Below are 15,105 nucleotides of genomic sequence, written 5' to 3' on the forward strand. Positions count from 1 at the left end.
TTCTGTTTCTTTTTTAAATTTAATTTTACACTTTTTCATGCAATTGTCTTCTTCATTTCAATAATTTAAATGTTTTTTTCTTGATTTTTAACAATATCTTAACTTTCACAATTCCACTTTCAAGACATCTAACTTTTTTTGCATATTAATACTTTGCTAATCTTTTTTTGAAGATCTGTGTGTGTGTGTGTGTGTCACTCTGTGTGTGTGTGTGTGTGTGTGTGTGTGTTTGTGTGTCAGTCTGTGTGTGTGTGTGTGTGTGTGTGTGTGTGTGTGTGTGTGTGTGTGTGTGTGTGTGTGTGTGAGTCTGTCTCTGTGATGTGTGTGTGTGTGTGTGTGTCTCTATGTGTGTGTCAGTCTGTGTCTGTGCGGTTTGTGTGTGTGTGTGTGTGTGTGTTAGTCTGTCTGTCTGTGTGTGTGTGTGTGTGTGTGTGTGTGTGAGTCTGTCTCTGTGATGTGTGTGTGTGTGTGTGTGTGTGTGTGTGTGTGTGTGTGTGTGTGTGTGTGTGTGTGTGAGTCTGTCTCTGTGATGTGTGTGTGGGTCTGTCTCTGTGTGGGGTGTGTGTCTATGTGTGTGTCAGTCTGTGTCTGTGTGCGGTTTGTGTGTGTGTGTGTGTGTGTGTGTCTATGTGTGTGTCAGTCTGTGTCTGTCTGTGGTGTGTGTGCATGTGTGTGTCAGTGTTTACAGATTATTTAAACTATGTTTAAAAACCACACTATTTAAGCTTTTTACTTATTCTATCAACTTTTTTATGGTTTCAGTCTTTCATGGATATGTCAAAATTTGTATTGCAGCTTTTATGACAGCGGAGCACTCTGTCCCGGTGAGCTGCTGCCGCTGAGGATGTCTCTGCTGCCGGCTCACCGGGACGGAGCGCTCTACTGCTTTAAACGTTCATACACCGCGGCCCGTGGAGCCAATGCAGGACGCTCTCTGTTTGGACATTGTTGACATTTATGTCCCACGTGTCCACAATCAAAGCCATAAGTCCGGAGCTGACAGAAAGACCGTCATATCCAGATTCCTCCAGAGTGTGATCCGGGTCGCTCACAAACATGAAGGCCTGTCTGCAGAGCAACGTCGTGGTGTTTACAGCCCAGTGATTCCACTGAAAGCAGCTCATGACATTGATATGTCCCATCTGGGCTCCTATGTCCAGGAGCACCTGTCCACAGAGTACCAGGGCTCAGTCTCCACCCCGGACCGTGTCTGATGGTCAGAGACAGCGAGCGTTGTGCAGGGAGGGACACCACGACTCCTCCAACCAAAACTACAAGAAAAGTGACTGTGCTCCCTTAAAAATACAAGTGATGAATGAAACACCTGTTAACTTTACACAAACAACCCAGACAGTGGAAAAACAGCCAGCATCAATGTGTAGAAATATCAAATCAACACTCAGACTACTCCAAGCACGGTGCCTCTCTCTCTCTCTCTCTCTCTCTCTCTCTCTCTCTCTCTCTCCTTCTCTCTCTCTCTCTCTCTCTCTCTCTCTCTCTCTCAAACTCACTCCGTCTTCGTCTGTCTCTGAGATGTGTGAGTGTATGTGTGTGTGTGTTTGTGTGTGTTCCTCATTTGCTTTGTGTGAAAGAAAAAGTAATGCACAGCATACACTCATCCATTTTCTGAGTGAAAAATAAAAACTGTACATTTGTAGATGCAAACTGAACATTTTTTTTTTTAATAAAGTTTATCCATCTTCTGTATCTTTGCGGTGTTTTATTGGACCTGAAAAACTTTATTTGATTGAAAAAAGCTCAGAAGTTGAACTTCTCGGTTGACGCTCTGTTTTCGGAGGGTCCCTGAACGCACCGCGCTCCGTCAGCCTGTCACTCCGCTCCAGCAGCTGAGGTGAGTCCGCAGCTCCTCTGAAAAACTCTGTCAAAACTCGCTTTAAACTTCATAAAACAGCGTGTGGCTCGCTTCCACGAGCTTCAGAGAGCCTCTCCAGTCTCTGGAGTCTCTCTTGGGTCGAATGAATGAGAGCTACGTTGTCTCTAAAAGTGTATTTGATAATGCTAATGACGGCTAACGCTCTAGCTAACATTAGCTGCTAGGAGAAGCTAAGTGGCTAACATGAGGCCAGTTTAGTGGTGTTAATTAACATGTCGGGTCGATTAAAGTGTTCATTGCTGTCTCTAAAGCTTTGCTTCATTGTGAGCTTTTCTCACCAGCTGCTGTTGTTAACATGAGCTGTTAACAATAAGTTTTAAAGGAGCATGTAGCATGACTCAGCAGTTTTCTGCATCAGTTTCCTGCTGACCAGAGGTTTAATTCATGTCTCTCTTCACACAGAGAACTGTGTTCATCTGCTGTTGGATTTGGTGAGTGTCAAACTTCACACACATGACTGTTTAACAGTGCTTGAGTTATTTTTATTGAAATAGAAGCATATTTTCAGTCTGTGCTCTGTGTGGCTCAGTGAGTCCAGCCTGCTTCAACACACCTGCTGCAGTAACAGGCTGTTAGTGGCTCTGCTGGGAGCTGCTGAGGACACAGTCATTAGACTCAGGTGTGTTGAAGCAGAGACTGAGCTGGAAGCTGCTGGATAGAGGCTCTGCAGGAACAGGGCCACAGAACACTGGTGTGGACCAGGAAGACAAACAGTTTCTCTCTGGGATCAAGAAAGTATTGTCTTCTATTGAACCACTGAGCACATTTCATCCTCTTTTTGAACTGCAAAAGAAATTAAGCCCAAGTATGACATAGAAATACAGATTATTTGAATGAAATTGCTTAAAACTAATCAACATATGTATATACAGGAACAAATATTTTATTGGAGAAGAAATGTTGAAATATTTTGAAATGTAGAAATTTGTCAGCCAAGTGTCCAAAAGAATTGAAATCCTTTTTTTTTAAAATAAAGCTGATTTTTAGATTAAAAAAAAAAACTAAACAGTGAACTAGAAACAATTGATTTTCTGTTTTTTTTTTTTTTTGAGAAATTTTCTTATTTCTCTATTCGCCCAGTCAAAACAAGATTGGGTGACCTCTTATTTTGTTTAAAAATAAGACAAAAACTATCTCTTTTTTTTCATTTTAACTAAGATTTTTAGGAATTATTGATTTCTCCATAATATTAATCTTTATAAATCACTGCTCAGCCTTTTGGCTGAGATCCAGTGTGTGTGAAATCTATTTTTGAGCAGTAATCTGTCTCTATTTTTCTTATTACTGAAGCTTCTTCCAAGGTTTTAGTGATGTTTACTTCATAGAAAAGTTTCTCTTCAAACAGTAAAGGAAGGTTTTTAATAAATGTCTGATTCATAAAGCTGCTCTGTTCTTTTAATAAGTCTGGATTTTCTTACAGTATCTCGGGGATGGTTTCTGAAAGAAAACTGTAAATGAGAACCAAAAATCAGAAATAGAAAATGAAATCATTCCAGACCCTCCTACATACTTGAATCCCATTGTCAACACTGAACATGTGTGATCATATGATGAGTTGTGAGGAAAGTTGTCTGGTTGCACTTTTGAGGTTGGTCATGCTTGAAGTCGGTTGTTCTATTTTGAATGACTTCCTTTTGTATGATTGTTATTTCAAGCAACTTATTTTGTTACTGAATCTTGAAACACGTTTGGTGAGAGACAGGTGAAACAAGAGTTTTTTACTCTGTTATAAGATCCCCAGCCCAACAGAGACTTGAAGTTATGTTCAATCTTCACTGATAAAGCACTTTTTATAAAATAAAAGCAACAGTATTTCAACAGATAAGATAAAACTTATTGGTCCCATGATGGGAAGAAAAGAAAAAGAAGAAAAAAATAACGACATTAAAAAGTAAACCCATCCCTCCCACCCACAACATATACAGTATTCAACTATGTGGGTTATCTGTCTTTCATGTTTTTGTAATGTAAAATATGTGTTGTATCTTGTTTACTTTGAGTCATTCAATTAATAAAAATTTGATCACAAAAACGATATACAGTATTTACAGTATACACAGCATACAAACGTGCGCACACACACACAACACTCACAGGAGCCACACGCAGGTACCACACAGACACACATGCAACACACCCCCTCCTACACACACACTGTATAACTAACAGGACTGTTGGGGTGTTAATCAAAACAAACCAACCATCTTTTGTCCTCCTCTCATGCTGCTGGCCTGAAAGACAGCTTAAAAAATCCAGAGAGTGGCAACACCTGCTTGAGTGGCAGCAGGTAGACAAAAAAAACAAACAAACCCTAACATGCAGCCAGCAGGCCAAGCATAGACCGGCGCATTAGGAAACCTACCAGAATTATTTAATGCTCTGAACAAACACCGCATCTCCAGCTCTTACTCTCTCCTGACCACACACAGAAGTGCTGTACAGCAGCACCTGGTTCACTGGTACTGAGAACTCACTGGTTGACGTGTTGTAGGTATCGGTTGCTGTCATGAGCCAGTATTTAACAAGCACAGAAAAATAGGCCAGTATCGGAGCGAGTACATCCCCAGAGAAGACTCTAGTGAAACATACATGTCCTCGGCTGAAGATGGAGATCAGACCGTTGATGAAAATGAATAAACCACAGTTCTTTCCAAGGTGAAACAGTTTGATAAATCGCTCCATTTACTCCATCATATTGTAAAATTGGGGCCCTTAAATGATTAAACAACAGTTAAAACTAGCTAAATTATCCCTCGTTTCTAAAAATCACATTTTAAATCTTGGAACATTTCAAAGAATTATCAGTGAGACCATGAATTCTGCGGTGTTTTCACGGTTTTGCCTTCAGTGACAGATTGCGTTGATCATTTTGTCTGCTGGTTCTGCAGTTTCCTGACAGTCACTTATTTATTTGTTTATTTCCTGCAGGTACCCGGATCTACTCCTCCACCCATCTTCATTGAAGACCTCTTCTCCTCTACATTTCTGTCTCGCTGTCCATCTCCCCTGTCCCTCTCCTCTATCCCCCTCTATCTAAAACCAATCTCTGTCTTTCCTGTAATTCTCCTGCTCTGTCTGAACCATTCTGTCTATCCTGTCAGTCTCCTCCTCTGTCTGGACCTCTGTCTAGCTGTCCATCTCCTCTGTCCCTCTCCTCTGTCCCACTCTCCCTGGTTTTTTATTTTATTTTTGGTCAAAAGTGACTTGACTCATAAATTTTTTCCAGTCAAGCCTGTGTGTCGACCTACTCAATTTATTGGGAACACGCCTCAGTCGACTTCTCAATTTATTGGGGCCGTTGTGAAATTTGGGGACTCGTTCAATTTTTTGAGTCCCACCCGAGAGACCTGGTGGTCCTCCAACGAATGATTGGGATAAACCTGCAGGAAATCCCACCTGCGCATTCATTTGAGAAATACTGAAAAGCAATACTGTGATTCCTGTTTGTGTGTTGACGCCTCAGCGTTGTCAGTCAGTTGTTGAGTGTTTCCTGTTGTGAATCTGGTAACGTTGTTTGGAGTGTCTCTCTACATCTGTTTCACTTCATTATACTTTAGGTTTGACTGTGAAAATGCCTCGCTCTAACAAGAGATCTCAAGCCCAGAAACGTCGGTTCCAGCAGCAGACTGGATCCCATGGTGCAACTCCTCAGTCAGCAGAAGGTTCTGCTGATCTCTGTGAGAACATGGCGGCTGTGGTGCTGAATCCTCAAGAAGCCAAAGCAGTGAGCAGTGAGGTGACGATGACCCCATGTGATGAAGGTAATGTGATAACAGAACTGCCCTCTGAGATTCGACTGTGTGCTTCCCGCAGCCAGAGCTCTGCCAGGTATGGTGACAATGCAAACAAACAGTGTACATGTAACTCTCTGACATTTCTGGCTTTCCTCCATGAGAACGAGACGATCTCAAAAGCAGACCTGGACCTGGTTCTGGATAAAGGGAACGTTTTATATCAACAGGTTATAAACACCCCGGACATCCACACTGATGGTTCTGGACATTTGGCCTCTGATCAACTCCCTAACCTCGTTCCTTCTCGCAGCTCGACTCTGACAGCTGATCTCTCCATGCTTCCTTACAATGGCAGCTTTGGAAACCCACCAGCTGGATATATTGAGACCTACCTTTCCCTGTCTTCCAGGCTGAACTGTTTGACTGATGATGTGCATTATGCTCTGTTGATCATGACGAGGTTGTGTATTGCAGTGTTCAGGACTCCCAGTGGCAGATATGGCTTCTTTGATCCTCACTCCAGAAAAGATGACGGTTCAAAGAAAGAGGCTGGAACAGCTGTGATGGTGACGTTCAAACATCTCCAGGACATGGTGAATCGACTCCTACGCTGCTACAGAGAGCATGGCGCCTCATCCACGACTGAATATGAGCTGAAACCTGTGACGTTTGTCAGCATCAGACCTGTAAGTCCACAACCTGCTGCTTCACACTCTGCACAGACACCTGTTGTTGAATCAAACTCACACAGTCTGAACACAACGACCACTGAGGTTTGTTTGGAAAGCAGCTCAAGCCAAGTGTCAGTGTCCCTAAATCGACAAGTTGATGTCCCCTCAGTCCAAACAGAAACTGAAAGACCAGCTGTGGTGAAAGAAACCTCTGATAAACTGTCAAAACATAGTAAACATGAAAGAAGAAAGATACAGAGACGGTTGGCTTCAGGAAAGAATTCCCTCAGAAAAGATGATCGGAATCGTAAACACAGACAGAAGTATGCTTCAAACCAAACATACAGAGAAAGTAAAAAGTGTTATTCCAGAAGAATTTATGCAACCGAAACAGTGAAAGAGAGAAAGAGAAATCAATCTATAAAGTCCTACAGGAGCAGTGCTGCTGTCAGACAAAAACACAGAGATTTCATGAGAAATTTATACAGAAACAGTGATTTAATCCGAAAGAAGAAAAGGCAGTACTTAAGAGAACTCTACAGAAATGATCCTTTGATCCAGAAGAAGAAAAAAAAATACATCAGAGACCAGTACAGAAGTGATCCAGTTTTCCAGAAGAAACATAAACAATACATCACGTCACAATATAGAAACTCTGAGGTCTTCAGACAACGGCAGAAATCTTATGTGACACAACGTTATTTCCAGGACCAAACATTCAGAAGTAAACACAGGCTGCTAATGAGAAAGATAATGCAAGAGCGGTATCGAAACAATGAGGTGTTCAGACGAATGCACAGAATGAGATGTGCCTTAAAGATAAGACGTAAATACCGTCAGATTCACCGACAACCACAGCAACAAGACAACAGTTTGATTGTACAGGCTATCTACATTTTCAGAGCTCAGATCAAGGCTGGACCAACATTGGTATGTACTGTGTGTCATAAAGCTTCATTTCCTAATCAGGTTAAAGTTTGTACCAGAACAAAGTATTTGAAAAATCCCAACTTGGTGGCAGCTTGTCTCACTGGAAAGTTTGTTCATCACTGTAATGAGAGCTGCAGAAGTGAAGAACAGTGCAAAGTTCCTGATGAAAGGAAGAAAGAGTGGATCTGTCATACCTGCCATGATCACCTGAGACGTGGAGCCATGCCCTCCCTGGCTGTACACAATAACCTGGAGCTTGTTGACATCCCATCGGAGCTGTCAGACTTGAACATATTAGAGAGACATCTGATCAGCAAGTGTATTCCTTTTGCTAAGATCATCCCTCTTCCTAAAGGCAGACAGAGTGCAATCCGTGGAAATGTGGTGTGTGTCCCATCTGAGATCCAGGAAACGGTTGAAGCTTTGCCCAGACTGAGAAGTGAATCCCAGATCATGAGAGTGAAACTGAAGAGACGTCTGTGTTACCGAGGACATCAGCTCTTCCAGACTGTCACCTGGTCTAAACTGATGCAGGCCCTGCATAAACTCAAACTGATTCACCCACAGTATTCTGAAATCACTATCAGAGAAGAAGCTGAGCTGTGTGACCCCACCCTGCCTGACGATGATGATGATGAAAGGATGGAGGAGGAGTTTGATGAAGCAGACTTGATGGAGATTGACAGGTTTGAGAAAGATGCTCTGTGTGAAAATGAGGCTGAGGATGGTTTAGATGTTCTGTCATGTGATGATGAAGAACCAGAGAACAGACCTGAAGAACAGCAGGAAGGTGACATGCCCAATGGTGGCTTTGCTCTGGAATCTTGTCTTCAACCTCCTAATGTAGCAGAGGAAATCATGTCTTTCAGTGAAGGAATCTACTGTGTTGCTCCTGCTGAGAGAAACAGTCCAGTCGGCTTTTTTAAGACCCCTAAACTTGAGGCCATGGCTTTCCCTGTACAGTTTCCTACAGGTCAAAACACCCTGGATGAGAGCAGACGTGTCAAACTATCACCCAGCAGTTACTTCAAATCCAGACTTTTCTCCATTGATGACAGATTTGCCAGAGACTCTAATTATTTGTTCTTTGCACAGTTTGTGATTGAGGTGAACCTGGCTACCAACAGCATGACCATCCAGTTGAGAAAAGGCAAACCCATGACCAGAGATGGACGAAAAATAACCTCTGGGATGCTGCAAGACAGACGTGAAGTCGAGAAACTTGTGAGAAACCGCGAGGCTTTTCGCTTCATGAGAGCATTACGTGGTACTCCGGCCTACTGGCACCAGAAAACCAGTGAACTGTTTGCCATGATTAGACAGCTGGGCACTCCCACCTTCTTTTGTACATTTTCAGCTGCTGAAATGCGATGGCCTGAAGTGATTGAAGCAATCAAGAGACAACAAGGTGAGGAGGTGAATTTTGAAGAGCTTGACTGGTCAGAAAAATGTGACATCCTGAGAAGTAATCCTGTGACAGCAATGCGCATGTTTGATAAGCGAGTGGAGGCCTTATTCAGAGATTTGCTGCTTTCGCCTGCTCAGCCACTGGGTAAAGTTGTGGACTTCTTTTATCGAGTGGAGTTTCAGCACAGAGGAAGTCCTCACATTCACTGTCTGCTCTGGGTTGAAGGTGCCCCTGTGTTTGAAAAGGATGATGATCAGACTGTGTGTGATTTTGTGTCCAGATACATCACAGCTCAGCTGCCTGACCCTCACACTCAACCTGACCTGTACAAGAAAGTCAGTGAAGTCCAGAAACACAGTCGTACACACACCAAGACGTGTTTCAAAAGTGTTGGCTCTGGGTGCCGTTTCGGGTTTCCCAAACCTCCCTGCAGAAACGTAATGATCACGAGACCTGATGGTGGTAAATATACTGCAACTGCAAAGACTAAGCTGAGACCTCTGAACAGACTCCTGAATGAACCTGAAGCAGCTTCCATGAGTTTAGATCAGCTTCTGGCTCAGTGTGATTTAACCGTGGCTGAATATGAGTTCTACCTGAATGAACTGAACAAATCCAGTGCTGTCCTGCTGAAGCGAGATCCAAAGGATTGCTGGATCAATGCCTACAATCCACACCTGCTCACAGCCTGGGATGCTAACATTGACGTGTCCTACATCCTGAATGCTTATGGCTGTATTCATTATCTGACCAAGTACATCACCAAGAAGGAAGCTGGACTCTCAGAGTACCTGAAAACAGTGATCAATAACTCCAACACCAGCAACGTGAATGACAGTGAGGAGATGAAAGCAGTCATGCAGGCCTACTCCAAGAAACGAGAAATCAGTGCACAAGAATGTGTTGCCAGAGCATGTGGACTGAAGATGAAGAAGTGTTCCCGAGCTGTAGTTTTCATACCAACAGATGAGAACCCTCTGAGAATGAGTCGCCCTCTGTCTTTCCTTGAGAACACCACTGATGAATGTACAAACATCTGGATGACATCTTTGGCGGATAAGTATAAGAACAGACCAGAAACACCAGAGTTTGAGGAAATGTGCATGGCTGATTTTGCTGCCACCTGCAGGTTTGTCCGTGAGAGCAAAGGAGCAGATGTGTTTCCACTGCTGAATGACATGGGCTTTGTACAGAGGAGAAAGAACGATAAGCCAGCTGTGATCAGATATTACCGCTGCTCAGAGGAAAGAGATTCTGAGAACTTCCATGGCAGATTACTGAAGCTGTACCTTCCACACAGATCAGATGAGGAACTGAAGAGACCAGGCTTTCCAACCTACCAGAGCTTTTACAGAGCCGGCTGGGTTCAGCTGCCAGGCTGGAACCACGGCCGGTCGGTGGAAGTGATCGTCAAACAGAACAGAGAAAAGTATGAGAAAAACAGTGAAGACATTGAGAAAGCTGTTGAAGAGTTTCAAGAAAATCAAGGTGTGATGGATGAGTGGTGTAACCTTGCTCCTCAGTCTGAAGTTGTGAGACTGGACTACGATGATGATGCAGAACAACCACATCCTGATGATCCTGAGCAGGAAAATGTCCCTGAGTACAGCCGTCAAGCTGATGCAGTCAGTGAAGCCAGAGTGACCAGAGAGCCTCCTGTGATCGATCCAGCTGTGTTAAGACACATGTATCAGAGTCTCAACCTAAAGCAGGCTGGTTTCTTTTACACTGTGAGAGAGTGGTGCTTTCGCCGAGTCTGTGGCCTTCGTCCAGAGCAGTTCTTCTATTACATTAATGGAGGTGCTGGGACAGGTAAATCCCATCTCATCAAATGTATTCACTCAGAAGCATCGAAGATCCTGAGGAATGTTCCACGACATTGTGACGAGGTTGACATCAGTAAGCCTACTGTCCTGCTGACGGCTTTCACTGGAACAGCAGCGTTTAACATTTCAGGTTCAACTCTCCATTCACTGCTGAAGCTTCCCAGAAGTCTCAAACCTCCAATCCAAGGTCTTGGTAACAAGCTGGATGAAGTCAGAGCAGAGCTCCTCAACGCTGAAATCCTAATCATTGACGAGGTGTCCATGGTTTCCAGGCCGTTGTTTGTCTACGTTGATGCTCGACTAAAGCAGATCAAAGGCAGTCAGAGACCTTTTGGAGGAGTTTCTGTCATTGCTGTTGGAGATTTTTATCAACTTCCTCCAGTGAGGCATTCCACTCCTCTGTGTGTGTTTGACCCCTCTGAAATCGACTTGTGGCACCAGCACTTCCAGATGATCACTCTGACTGAGATCATGCGGCAGAAAGATGACGTTGCTTTTGCAGAGATGCTGAACAGGATCCGAGTCAAAGACAAGTCTGCTGAGTTGTCTGAAGCTGACAGAGCTTTGATTTATCAGACTGTAACAGAACCAGCTCTTTGTCCAACTGATGTCCTGCACATCTATGCTACGAACAAACAGGTGGATGCACACAACTCTGCAAGGCTGGCTGAGCTGTTTGACAACATAATCACCATTGATGCAGATGACTTCGAGAAAGATCCTCAGACTGGCAGAATGACACGGAAACAAACACCAGTGAAAGGAGGCAGAAATGAGCTACCAGACTCTCTACAGGTTGCTGAGGGCGTTCGAGTCATGCTGACCAGAAACATTGATGTGCAAAGTGGTCTTGTCAATGGAAGTTTTGGCACTCTGGTGCGGTGCATCTCAGAAAATGATCATGTCACTAAGCTGGGTCTCCGAATGGACAGCCATGTGTCTTCAGAACAAAATGATGATGTGGTTTATATTCAGAGAGAGGAAGACAACCTGAAGCAGAAAGGTGTGGTGCGCAGACAGTTCCCCATCAAGCTGGCTTTTGCATGTACCATCCACAAGGTCCAGGGAATGAGTATGCAGTCTGCTGTGGTGTCACTGAAGAACATCTTTGAACCTGGGATGGCTTATGTTGCTGTGAGCAGAGTCACCTCCCTCGGTGGACTCTACATTGTAGACATGGATGAGAGTAAGTTCTACGCCAGTCAACAGATCACTGCAGCACTGGAGAGCATGAGACAAGCCAGTCCAGCTGAGATGATGCCCCTTCTACAGATGAGAGAAACCCTGAGCAGACCTGATACCCTGACCATCATCCACCATAACACTGAGGGATTACCGGCTCACATCAATGACATCAAGAGCCACCATGAAATGTGTTTGGCTGACATCCTGTGTCTAACTGAAACCCATTTGCAGGGCTCCTTTGTTGCAGACAGTCTTCAGTTACCAGGCTACAACCTGTTCAGACGTAACAGACACCTGTCCTACAGCAACTTCCCTCAGATTGCCAGCAGAGGTGGTGGAGGAGTAGCCATCTATGTGAGAAACCACATCCAAGCTCGAGAGAAGCAGTATCTGCTGAATGTCACTGATCTTGAGTTTGTGGCCTTGAAGCTTGATGCTCCAGTGAGTGCTATCATCGCAGCAGTGTACAGACCTCCTAACTATGACGTGACTTCTTTCCTGGCTAATCTCAGCAGCCTTCTGGACTCTCTGGAGATTCTCGACTGTCAGCCCATCATTGTCTGTGGAGACTTTAATGAAAACCTTTCATCCACAGCCAAGAAGCCCATTCTAGAGCTGTTTCAGACCAGAGGTTATGCTCAACTCATCACTGCTTCCACCACAGAGAAGAACACACTGCTGGACCTGATTTTCATTTCACAGCCCGACCACTGTGTCCAGTCTGGCGTCCTGAGAACATATCACAGCTATCATGATCCTGTTTACTGTGTCCTGACTTTCAGCAACGTGTGAAGCAGAGAAAGACTTCGGATGTCCTTTTTCTTCATTTCATTCAATAACCTGATCAGTGTTCTAATCATTTATTGTTTTCCATTAAGACTGTAGGTGCCTGATGAGGTAAGGCCTTTGTTAACAAAACTGAATCATGCATAACCTTTTTTTATTGTTTCAATCATGTTTGACAGCATATGAATGAGGTAAGGTATGTGAAAGCCATCATGCTCTTCTTGAAGTGATCATTTAATTGAATTCCTTCAGTGTGAATAACAGGTTTCTGATTTTTCACTGTCATGTTTGATCATCCATAATTGAGGCAACAATGTTCTTTAATATTTTTTTACATTGATTAATGAATTGAGATCCCCACTTTCTAATTGACATCATGTAAATCTAATCTGTAAATGTCTAAAATAATCCTGTAATCATGTTAAAGTGATTATTGCTTTGATATCCCTCCCTTCCTAATTGATTATAGATAAATCTGATGTTTAATGACTAAAAGACTGTAGGCCTGTGCATTCATCATCTGGGTGGGTCTGGGTCAGGGTTGGTGAATGCACAGGCCACAACACTCTTCTGGGTCAGAGCTTCATTCAGTCACATGCTCTGTGGTGTAACTAGCACCTGCCCAGTAGTTTGAATCCTTCTTCAGTCCCCTTTGAGGACTGGAGCTGGACAACCTCCAGACTGTCCACTGTGGGGTCCTCTGAGTCACCTGTCTGAGCCGTCTCCAAGAGTGCCTGTCAGATTCACCTGTCAGGTCCTGCAGAGCATCAGTGTCTTTAGTCCCAGCATGTCCATCAGCCATAAAGCAGTCATCAGTGCTAGACATGAGAGACACATGTGAGACGGGACGGCGCGGCGCCTGCCGGCCTTGATTCTGCATTGAGAGCAGAAGACGTCCTGCTGCTCTGAGGACACTGCTGGCATCATCTCAGCTGCATCGTGTCCAGACCAGAGGTCCTCCAGTCAGTCCCCATGTGTCCTCTCAGCAGAGCTGCAGGTACTTCACCAGTATTGAAACATGCAGTGAGATTGTTCCCACATGTCTCATGAATCCTCACTCATCTGTCCTCTGCATGTCCTGCCTTGTTGTCTGCAGACACTCTGACTGAACCAAGAGGAACAAACTTCAACTCCAGTCCTGACGTGGGCCTGCACTGCAGCGTCTCGAGGTATTTCATGGATTGTTGAAGGTGGAACCTCTGAATGTGTCTTGTTCTCCCACTAACATCCACCTTCTGTCAGCAGGATGGAGTGTTTCCCTCTGCCCTCCACCTTCACCTCAGAGGAGCCTCCATGCTGACGGCCTCACTGTGGAGCTGCTGCTGCTGCAAGTCTCTCCTCATCAAAGTGATGGGACTCTGCAGCGCTGATGAAGAGGACTGATTCCTGTTTCCTCCATCATGACAAACTCAACCACACAGCAGGGTTCCGTCTGGGTCTCCTGTTCTCTCTGCCTCTCCCACAACATGGACAAGAACTGTGAGAGCAGCAGCCGTCCAGCCAAGGACAGAACAAGCTTCATCTGGAGGAAACGGCTGGTCTGAGCTGCTGGACATTTAGAACTCAGTCTGGAGGTTGTGAGTTCAATTCCTGTCTCTCACTCATGTCGATGTGTCCTCGGGGAAGACACTAAACCCTGAATTGCCCCCACTGTTTTACGTCGCTTTGGACAAAAGCGTCTGCTAAGTAAAATTGTGTGACTCTTGAAGGACTCAGAAGAGGAAAGCTGTCCTGACTGATTGATCTGGGAGGTACGACGAGCCTCTACTGCATGTTCTTCTTTGTCCCTGAAGCCCAACCGGAATAGCAGAAAGCCGCCACCTCTGAGCCTGGTTCTGCAAAGGTTTCTTCCTGTTAACAGGGAGTTTTTCCTTTCCACAGTTGCTGATGCTTGCTCATGTGGATCTGTTGGGTTTCAGTTCTGTTTTTTGTCTCTTAAAACAAGGCAAATGGACACAATTTTGTTCTTTTATTCATTGCAATGTCAGACTGAGCGCTGTTTAACACTATATATATTCTATTTTCTGTTGTGAATGTTTAAGTTTTGATCTTGTTGAACAGTTAATAAAATGTGTATTTTACATCAACATTGCTGCCTTTTTTTAGGTGTATCCAAAAATATTCAGCCTTTAACTGTTTTAACATGACATTATATGAAATTACTTTTATATCAATTTAACTTTGATTAAATATTTAACATTCAAACTTTGAAGACAGAACTTTATGATGCTTCTTCAACCTCTACAGCATCAAACTTTTGTACTTTTGTAAACTTTTTCAGTTTTTCAACTTTTAAACTTTTTTGTTTTTTGAAAAATTTTCAACCTTTTTCAGCGTTTTTCATGTCTTTCTAACTTTCAGCTTTTTCAAAATTTGATAACTGCAATTTTTTCAGCTTTGTTTCAGCTTTTTTTCAGATTTTTTAAAGTTTTTTTTTTAACTTTAAACTGTTTTTCAGGTCTTTCTAACTTCGTCAACTTTTTCAACCTTTTGCAAGTTTTACAACCTTCAGGTTTTTTTTTAACTTTATCAGGTTTTTAAGATTCCTTTTTAGGTTTTTTCAACTTTTTTCAACCCTTTTCAACTTTGTGCAGTGTTTTCAGCCTTTTTCAACATTTTTCAACTTTTTGCAGCGCTTTCAACCTTTTTCAACATTTTTCAACTTTTTGCA

The 15,105-nt window shown here is 43.5% G+C and overlaps 2 protein-coding genes across 6 annotated transcripts in view; one reads left to right on the forward strand and one right to left on the reverse strand.

Moving 5' to 3' along the window:
* LOC115402059 (NACHT, LRR and PYD domains-containing protein 4C-like) overlaps nucleotides 1-15,105 on the reverse strand; it is an 868,403-nt gene that overhangs the window by 361,172 nt on the left and 492,126 nt on the right. The window lies entirely within an intron of this gene.
* LOC115402054 (uncharacterized) lies at nucleotides 1,829-14,521 on the forward strand. Of its 5 annotated transcripts, none has more exons than XM_030110481.1 (6): nucleotides 1,829-1,852; nucleotides 2,297-2,325; nucleotides 4,823-8,637; nucleotides 8,918-13,431; nucleotides 13,531-13,603; nucleotides 13,680-14,521. In XM_030110481.1, exons 3-4 carry the CDS (start codon nucleotides 5,466-5,468, stop codon nucleotides 9,076-9,078), a joined length of 3,333 nt encoding a protein of 1,110 aa, XP_029966341.1. In that variant the 5' UTR covers nucleotides 1,829-1,852; nucleotides 2,297-2,325; nucleotides 4,823-5,465; the 3' UTR covers nucleotides 9,079-13,431; nucleotides 13,531-13,603; nucleotides 13,680-14,521. The 5 variants fall into 5 exon arrangements, with proteins under 5 accessions (XP_029966341.1, XP_029966342.1, XP_029966340.1 ...); XM_030110482.1 differs by having other exon boundaries at nucleotides 4,823-6,314; nucleotides 7,585-13,431; XM_030110480.1 differs by lacking the exon at nucleotides 1,829-1,852.

Source organism: Salarias fasciatus, chromosome 15 (genome assembly GCF_902148845.1).
Source record: "Salarias fasciatus chromosome 15, fSalaFa1.1, whole genome shotgun sequence".
NCBI classification, from domain to species: domain Eukaryota; kingdom Metazoa; phylum Chordata; class Actinopteri; order Blenniiformes; family Blenniidae; genus Salarias; species Salarias fasciatus.

Coding starts and splice junctions, on each gene's coding strand:
- LOC115402054 (XM_030110479.1), top strand. CDS start 5,466: ATGCCTCGCTCTAACAAGAGATCTCAAGCCCAGAAACGTCGGTTCCAG.